At 41.3% G+C, this 9,988-nt stretch overlaps 1 protein-coding gene across 1 annotated transcript; it reads left to right on the forward strand.

The window, feature by feature from the left end:
• Positions 1-6,128: 6,128 nt before the first annotated feature.
• Positions 6,129-7,986, forward strand: LOC137749199 (14-3-3-like protein). The gene is made up of 4 exons (XM_068489316.1): positions 6,129-6,738; positions 7,121-7,243; positions 7,346-7,462; positions 7,561-7,986. Exons 1-4 carry the CDS (start codon positions 6,250-6,252, stop codon positions 7,621-7,623), a joined length of 792 nt encoding a protein of 263 aa, XP_068345417.1. The 5' UTR covers positions 6,129-6,249; the 3' UTR covers positions 7,624-7,986.
• Positions 7,987-9,988: the final 2,002 nt, after the last annotated feature.

A 9,988-nucleotide genomic window follows, 5' to 3' on the forward strand; every position in this document is an offset into this window, starting at 1 on the left:
TGAGCCGTTTAGCGGAGTTGTTCATCTCGAAGGTGGTGAAGTATCATGGTGTTCCGGTGAGTATTGTCTCGAATCGTGATCCACATTTCACATCTAAGTTTTGGGTGGCTTTTCAGGAAGCTTTGGGCACGAGATTACTTTACAGTACGGCATATCATCCACAGACAGACGGACAGTCAGAGAGAACTATTCAGACCTTGGAGGATATGCTGCGAGCTTCGGTGTTGCAGTTTGGTGATGCTTGGCACCAACGGTTAGATTTGATGGAATTTGCTTACAACAACAGTTTTCATTCGAGCATTGGCATGGCGCCATTTGAGGCCTTGTATGGCAGAGCTTGTCGCACACCGTTGTGTTGGTCAGAGGTTGGCGAGAGAGTCTTAGTAGGTCCAGAGATTATCGAGGAGACTACTCAGAATGTTCAGGTGATCAAGTCTAACCTGAAAGCAGCTCAGGACAGGCAGAAGAATCTAGCGGATCGGCATGCTACGGACAGAACATATGAGGTCGGAGATTGGGTATTTCTGAAGCTTTCACCGTGGAGAGGTGTTGTGCGGTTCAGAAAGAAGGGGAAGTTGAGTCCCAGGTACATCGGACCATACGTGGTCACAAAACGAGTTGGTGAGGTAGCTTACAGGTTGGAGTTGCCTCCGGAGTTGGCTAGAGTGCATAATGTTTTTCACGTGTCTATGCTCCGACACTATGTTGCTGATCCATCTCATGTGATACCTCCTCAACCGTTAGAGATTAATCCAGATTTGACGTATGACGAGGAACCGGTGACGATCATTGATTGGAAAGAGAATGTTCTGAGGAACAAGACGGTGAATTTAGTGAAGGTTTTGTGGAGGAATCATTCAGTCGAGGAAGCTACTTGGGAGACAGAAGATCGGATGAGGGATTTGTATCCTCGATTGTTCTTCGACTACTAGGGGTTGTTACTTAGTTGTTTTGAATTTCGGGACGAAATTCTATTAAGGTGGGAAGGTTGTGACATCCCGTCCTGGAGATATCGGAAACGTGCTTAGGAAATGACCCTTTTACCCCTAGCTGGTTTTCGTATTATTGTTTTTGGTTGTTTTGTGTAGTGTTGGCAAGCTTTGGGCCACACACACACACTGTCTCACTGTCTCTCTCTGTCTCTCTCTCTCTCTGTGAGTTCCCCGAGCCCTATTCCCTTTCTTCCTCTTTGAAAACGTATGGACAAACTCCAAAACCCCTCAAACCGTAGCAGATCGAGGAAACCAAGGGTGCAGTTGTGATCGTGAGGTCGAGGGGAGCACGAATATACCATTTTCAGGTAAGAACTTCGACGTTTTCACGTCGATATCGCCATGTCCGTTTTAGTTACTGTTCATGCAAGTTTAATTTAGTGAGTTTTTGGACATTGGAAGCTTATAGTTGTGTTTGTGAGGTTCCCAGGAGCTTGGGAGTAGCTCGTTGGGTGAATTTGGACGTCAGGATCGTTGGATGTGGAGTTGGCCGAGTTTTGAAGATCTGGACAGGTATAATCTCGTAATTTTAGGCCTTAAAACTTGTTGGGACATGTTCTACTAGCTCTAGGGTTGATTTTGGTGCAAGAAACGTGGAAAAAGGTGGAAAAACGAGCGAGAAATCGTGAGTTGCAGGTTTTCCGGCGACGGCGCCGGCGTCGGGGACTGATTGGAGAAGGAGACGGAATATTCCGTCAAAGTTGACGGAATATTCCTGACGCCGTTAACGGCATCAGTTAGGTTTAACGGAATATTCCGTCAGTTTAACGGAATATTCCTGACGGCGTCTGTTGACACCGTCAGTGTGCATGGCACGTGGCCGCGCGTGGGGGCGCGTAGGTCCGTGCCTTGGCCGGCGCGTGGGGGCGCGTGCGGCGGAGGAAAATTATTCTAAAAATATGGTTGTGATCCTGAGGTTGTGTAGAGCACGTTGGTATATTCATTTGTCCATTTTGAGCAATGTATGAGAAGTTATTACGAGAATTGGGTTATGTGCTTTAAAGTTAACGTTTTTATAGCTATTTCGCATATAGGTGACACGTACCCCGAGGACGAGCGTGGTCACGCAAGGCAGGGGGGCTACGACCCTTCTACATACCAGTGAGTGGGCTTTTGTTTTCCGTATATACCTATATACATTTATATTCCCAGAAATTGATTTAAAAAGGGTTATTTGTCGTATGCCATGCATGTTATTATTATCGTTTACGCATCATTGCACACATTAGTAGTGGCATACATATATATGCATATTGGGTGCTGTGGACGCACAGGTAAGTGCCAGGTAAGTGGTATTCATATTTACTTTCAGCAGTAGTTGAGAGACTTAGAGAGCTCATAACCTGCACCCCCGGTGTTAGTGCTCCCGCCCAGAGTAGGGCACAGTCCTTCACGTGATGTTCACCTCCCGCACCACACGCTCAGCTTGGATCCAAGTTAGGTGCATAGGCCTGTCGTACAGACCACATTAGATGGTTCCGACTCGTAGGTGACCCGCGATTATTCGCACAGCCTTCACGTGATCGTAGCACTAGAGCGTATATATGTATTACACCCAGGCCTGTCGTACAGACCACTTTAGGTGGTTCCGACTCGTGGGCAGGTTTAGTTATTGAGATTGAGATTTGAGCTCTAGATGTAGCCGTACAGGTCACGTAGGTGACTCCGGCTGCCAGATTACATGATATTGATTATGTTTATACCTGGGCACTTGCATATCGTTATGAGAATTCGGCATGGCATATTATCGAGCATGATTGATATACCCTAAGCATATTTGGCATATGTATTATGTATATATATTTTCTGGGAAGTATACAGGTTTTACGGCGAGGGGTTAGTAAGTAATTTATAAATGGTTTTCGAAAGCTTTGTTTTTGCCCACTCACGCTTTTGTTTTGCGCCCCTCCAGGTTCTAGTTGCTTAGCCGTTGCGGTGTTTTCCCTTGAGGGCTTTTCGGCGTTTCTGACAGACACTCCCCATTGTAGGGTCGCCTTCGGGCGTACTACTGTTGTCTTTTTCATTTGGGCTGCTATAGACCTGCTCTGAAATTGTATCTCACTTACTAGCACTTATATAGTACCTTGTATGCTAGTTTTTAATTATTCGTACTTTTATATTACTACTTTATTAGCTTCCGCACGTGCACATGGCTACATCACCTTTGTGTGACGGCCAGCACGCTCCGATCTCGGTCGGGGTGTGTCATTTTTATAGTACTATCATCAGTTGGTTTTAAGAGTCTCGTTCTCTTAGACTGTACAAATGCCATCAAGGTGTAATGCATTTCTCGTACAAGGAGGGATAAAATTAAGCCAAATACAATTCGATGCAACATAATGATTTAGCAAGATAATCATCAGTCTTTCTAAAAATATGAGAGAACTGAATACAATTAAGCCACCGGGCCATCCATAGTAGTTGTATATCAAACTCTTCATCTAAGTGAATTGAACCTGAAACATCTACTCTACTGATTATTGCTAAAATATTTCAAGGTTGAAGCAATTTTTAATTCTCAAAAAGAAAAGAAAATGCAACTTAGACCATTTTCAACCCTTGGTTAAAAGCTAAAATTTTTAACCTTGAAAATTTAGGATTTAACCCATAAACATTTTTTCTGCTCCAACCCTTTTGGGTTAAATTTTTAGCCCGATATTATTAAGAATGAATTTAGGAACATTTTGACCCAAAAATATTTAGATTTCGATAAATATTGAAAAATTATTACACCGTCACCATGAAACTCATGGAACACAATAAAAGAATATGAAACACATGAAAGATTTTTTTTTTTAATTATTTTAGTTGTTAGATTTAAATTTGGACTGTTAGATCTTTTTTCTAACCATTGGATTTGATCATATTAGATCTTAGCCATTGAATTCAATGAATTTATTAATATAAAACTAAAAAAATACACATATATGGTGGGTCAACCCACTAATTTGGGTTAAAACTCATATTTGGCCTAAGGTTTGGAGCAAGTTAGGATAGGTTTAAAACCTAAAATTTTAGTTTTACTCCAAGGATTGGAGTACGTCTTATTAAGATTAAAATTGACTAAAAAGAAAAATTAATACTCTGTTTGGTTAACCTAAAAGAACAATGAAATTTAAATACAGAATTTGTTATTTCTAAACTCTCATTCATAAAAATTTGAAAATGACATCTATTTACATGGAATTTAAACTTGAGAATTGGAGGTCCCAAATTCTGAGTTTTTTTTCACATGAAAATTCTAAATTTCTTTGATTATAAATCCAAATAAGAAAATTGGTACATGCCAATTTATAAATTCTGGCTTTTGTCAAAATTCCAAATTTATTTTCCTCATCTAAATTTCAAGTTTTTCAATTAGGTAAATTACATTTTACCTCCTCATGTTTAGCGTCAATTGCAACCTCATACAACATCTTTAAAATATTTCAATCACATACATTTGCTTATATTTCATTTCAATTTCGTACATCCATCACAATTTCTGTTAGTTTTTCTTATCTGCCTATGTGGACATTAGAGTCTCACAAAATATGTGACACGTGGATAAAAATAAAAAATCTCGTTTTAAAGAAAAAGTGTGGTTAAAATAATTTAATTTAATTTTTTTTTTCAAAAAAGCAAAATAAAAAAAATGCTGAAACACAATTAGCCCAGACCGCAGCACGGACCCATCCCTTCCTTCCCGCTGACGTCGCACCGCCTTAACCAGGCTCGGCTGCACGACAGAGATGTGCCTCCTGTTCTTCACAGCCCGTCCGACCTTCTGGGTTCGAGACTCCAAGAAAGCCATGTCCCATTTTCAGTCTCCCCACCGAGGAGCTCGGCCGCGCCCGCTTCACGACTTTGAGGTAACGTCAAAACCAGAACCCTGGTTGATGAAACTCAGCATTCATTGGATTTGGGTTATCTTAGTAGGAACCTTTCCCCTTCAATTGCTTTCTAGGTTATTAAGCGGTTGAACAATCTGAAATTAGGGTCGAATTCTTTGAGCTCAGTATGGTTAGTTTGAGTGTTAAATTGTTAATCGTAGTGTATGGACTTGCAATTTTCCTTTGAGGTCTCTGTGTTAAATGGGGCTTCAAGATTATGCTAAATTGGTGTTTGATTACGCGCATACACCTGATGATTCGGCCGTGGAACTCTTGGTGTCGTCGTATGATGAGATGGGCAAGTTGGATAGTGCTGAGAAGTTTCTTGATGAGGCTCATTTTGATATGTGGGTACTTCGCTTAGAGGAAGAGGAGCAGAAAGTTATGCAGATTTGGAGAGAGAAGAAGAGGGGGGAGAGAGAGAGAGAGAGAGAGATAGGGAAGAAGGAGCAGTAAAAGGAAGGTACTTTCGTGGTAGGGCGGGTCTGGTTCTTGCAGAAGCAAGAGCGACGGTGGAGAAGAAGGAAATGGGGAAGATTTGGAAGGCGGAGCTCCTGGTACCCGAGGGACCAGCTGAGCTGGTTGGGGCGGTGCGATGTCAACGGGAAGGAAGGAATGGGTATGGGTGGGGGCTTCGGTCTGGTGTGTTATGCCTCATTTTAAATGATGTAACCACACTTTTTAAATGAGTTATATATTTTTTATCTATGTGGCACATATATTGTGTGGCTAACGACGTCCACATAGGCAGATAACAGAGAAACCAACAAAAATTATAACGGATATATGAAATTGAAATGAAACGTAAGCAAATATATATAATTGAAATGTTTTAAAGATACTTTATGATGTTGTACTTAATTCCAAACTTGAGAGAGCAAAATGTAATTTAGCCCTTTCAATTTCAGACTTTATTGTTGGGCCGGACCCAAAAACATCAAGACCAGGGCCTACCAAAGAAATTATAGACTTCCCTTATTAGAGAATCCAAATAGGATTTCGGGGAAATATTTGAAATCAAAAGCCAGCTTCTGCCAACTGCCATTCAAAATTAAAAAGCGCACTTTTATCCAGTTCAAACTTCAAATATCAAAATCCCGTGCTATTATTTAACAAAAATATTTATTAAAAAAAAAATCCCGTGCGTTGCCAGCCAATTGCCAAACAAGGCCAGTGCCAATCCAACGGCCCACTTCGACACAAAAATCGAACGCCCCACATGTCTCCTTCTCCCAACGCAATTATCGCTCCACTACCCCCAAAAATAACACCCACCCTTTCCCCTCAAACCTCAAATCTCTCCTCTCCTTCCCTAAACCAAAAATCAGAGTCCCTCTCAGATCTCCAGATCCAATCCTTCGACGACCTCCGAAGCTCGAACAACAATGGCGGCAACCACCCCCTCCCCTCGCGAAGAGAACGTCTACATGGCCAAACTTGCCGAGCAAGCCGAGCGCTACGAGGAGATGGTCGAGTTCGTCGAGAAGGTCTCCGCCTCCGCCGAGAAAGAGGAGCTCACCGTCGAGGAGCGCAACCTCCTCTCCGTCGCCTACAAGAACGTCATCGGCGCCCGCCGTGCCTCCTGGCGCATCATCTCCTCCATCGAGCAGAAGGAGGAGAGCCGCGGCAACGATGACCACGTCGCCTTGATCCGCGACTACCGATCCAAGATCGAGACCGAGCTCTCCAACATCTGCGACGGCATTCTCAAGCTCCTTGACTCCAGGCTCATCCCCTCCGCCTGCGCCGGCGACTCCAAGGTCTTTTATCTCAAGATGAAGGGCGATTACCACCGTTATCTTGCCGAGTTCAAGACCGGCGCTGAGCGCAAGGAGGCCGCAGAAAGCACCCTCTCCGCCTACAAGGCTGCTCAGGTATCAAATTGGCTTACCTTTTCCCAATTTTTATGAGTTAGGGTTTCATTTCCGAATATAATTAATTTCACGCTCTGTCAATCGTATGTATAATCTTGTCATAAAATTAAACTTATGGTTAGTTCAGATGGAACGAATAGATCGAATTTCGTGCACATTTATCTTATTGTTTTTGCAAATGCCAAGTTGTGTAATCATCTCAGCCGATCATTTTGTATGCAATATCTTTAATGGATTGGATTGGTAGACTTTCTGATTAGTTATGACAAACAAATAGATCGAATTGAGTGCAGACAAATATGGATTGAATGCTTGTACCTTAGATTATAAGTTATGTATTGGTTATTACTTTGATTGTAAATTGGATGTTTTGTGTTTTTAGGACATTGCCAATGCCGAACTGGCGCCAACACATCCAATCCGCCTGGGGTTGGCTCTCAACTTCTCGGTGTTTTACTATGAGATTCTGAACTCTCCTGACCGCGCCTGCAGTCTTGCCAAACAGGTGAATTGGCTTTTGATTATACCACCATGTTGAATACGCATAAAGATTTAGAAACTTATACCTTGTTTTTAACTTTGCCTTTGATTCCGCGACTTCCACCAGGCTTTTGATGAGGCGATCGCAGAATTGGACACTCTCGGAGAGGAGTCATACAAGGACAGCACTTTGATAATGCAACTTCTCCGTGATAACCTCACCCTGTGGACCTCTGACATGCAGGTATTCATATGGCTTATGTTGATCCTCTCCCTTCTATCTACATGTTCTTCTTCGATATTACATATACTCATTTCGAATTGTACATGCTTTTGTTTCAGGACGATGGGGCTGATGACATTAAAGAAGCAGCGCCCAAGCCCACCGAGGAACCAAAGCAGTGACAACATCCATGGCTAGAAATTAGGGTTGAGCTTCTCCTCTATATGTTTTTGATAGGAGAAGGTAAATCCTGGCTAGTTCGAGTCCTTGATTCTAGGCATTCTTGTCTTTTGATTTCTATGGTTGACAAACCCGGTCTTTTCTTTTTCTTTATTTATTTTCTTCTTTTTAACTAGTTTGTTTATCTCGATTCTGTGTTTTCGAATTGGAATTTGAAATATCTGGCTTGAATATCCGTCTTGTTTGATTAATATCCCACATAATTGTACTTTTTGTCGCCATTTTCTGGGTTATGATTTGTTGTTAGTTCTTCATGGAGACCGGTCTTTATAAACTTTTATAAAAGGTGCATGTGAGTACATGAATGTGAAGGGATTTTTCCCCTTTTTCCTGTGAAGGAAAGGGAGATTGTTTGATTGGATACAACACACTCGTTGATACCTTTCGATACTATCCACAAATTTTAAGGTTCCTATAAAGTTAGGCCGATTAATGATTTTGATCCTTGTGGTTTGGGTCAAGTTGCATTTTAGTCCACATGGTTTTAATTTGGGTAAATCATATAAAACTGCTTTAATTATTAGGTCAGTAATAGTTTCAATCTTTAAAAAATTTCAATGTTATATCTCATCTCTAAATTTTTTACAATTTCATACCTTCCGTTAGTTTTCTGTTAATTTTTCTATTAAATAATGACTTGGCTTGAGTTAATGCCCACTTTCTATTAAAAAATTTAATTAAATATTAAAAACTAAAAAAAAAAGAAGAAATCATTTAATATATGTTTATTTTTTGCATGGGGACCCACCCCTCACCCTTTCTTCCTCCTTCCGTCTTTCCCAAACCCAAACCTAGATCCCACCCACCCTTTCCAGCAATCCCATCCACCACAGCCAACTCAAACCCAGAACCCGGTCGGCATTACTCCGACTCTGACCGTCGTCAACTGCATCATCTTTAGCATCAATTTCACCTTCTTGCTTGCTTTCTTCTCGTCACAGACCCGAGTTTGCAACCGTTGCAGTGAATGGTCCAAATGGGGACAGATTGAAGCGGGCAATCAACGAGCTGGGGCTGGCTCGACTCGTCGCATTCGAGGGTCATGTGGAGGAGCTCGAATCGCATCTCGTTGACTAGCTGGCAGTCATGCTGGATGCACAACCACACATGACTGCGGCGGTGGTCGAAGATTGTGCCGATGACCATGGATTTCGAGGGGCGGGTTTGCTGGGGCGGAATTGCCAACTCGTCATTTTGGGTGGGCGAGGTGGATGGATGTGTAAAGGAAAGAAGGGAGGGAGGGTTAGGTGCATATGGGATTGCTGAAAAGGGTGGGTGGGATTTGGTTTTGAATTGGAGAAGACAGGAGGGGGAAGAAAGGGTGAGGGGATAAGGGGAGGGTTCAAAAAACTGAAAACTGAAAAAAATTGAAAACCAAACCAAACTGAAACCGAAAAAATCAAACCGAATCGAATTCTTTTGGTTCGGTTTCGGTTTCAGTGATCTAGAAATCTAACCAAACCGAATTAATTAAATTAATATATTTTTTATTATTATTTAATTATTTGTTTTGGGTATTATTTTCTAAACCCATTTTGTAAGTCTAAATGTGCTCCCCAACGTGTTGCCAAACTTTAAGCCCAAAATGTTAAAAATCAAGTATTTAGAAACTCTAAACCCAAAATATTGTTTCTTTACCAATATACAGATTATAAAATAAAAAAAATAATAATAATAATTAAAAAAAATAAAAAAAGATGAAACTGGAAAACAAGAGTAAACTGTGCATGCCACATTTCAAATATTGTTTTGAAATGTATAGCAAACCTACAGCAAATAACAATCATTATATAACCTACCCACCCACGGATACTGCAACGAAAACCATAAGGGCCTGTTTGGTATTGGATTTGAGTCCAAAGTTTTTAATTCAAAAACAATTTTTAAGTTTTAAAGGAAAAAAACCCGTTTGGTAAGCCCATTTTGCAAAACTGGACTCAAAAAAATTTAAGAACAGCCCATTATAATTTGAAAACAACAAAAGTCAGGTTTTAGTATTTTTTTTTTTTTTCACAGATTCAGATCGCAATGGAGGTCTGAGTGACATGCGTTGTGCAGACCACGAACAAGCCTTCCGCCTCACCAACCACGAAAGACCAAGAGATTCCAGCCAGTAGGGTGAAGGTTCCGGTGAATAGCTTTAAGCTTTGAATCTCTGAGTGGTTGATTGGGGACGAGACTGGGCCATTCTCTTCACTGTCAGGAACGATCACGGTAATGGGTCTTTCTCTTACTATTTTGTTTGGTTCCTCGGAATGGAGAAAACGATCAGAAAGTTGGATTTATGTGTTTTATGTGTTAGGTTGT

This window comes from Pyrus communis, chromosome 1 (assembly GCF_963583255.1).
Source record: "Pyrus communis chromosome 1, drPyrComm1.1, whole genome shotgun sequence".
NCBI lineage: Eukaryota > Viridiplantae > Streptophyta > Magnoliopsida > Rosales > Rosaceae > Pyrus > Pyrus communis.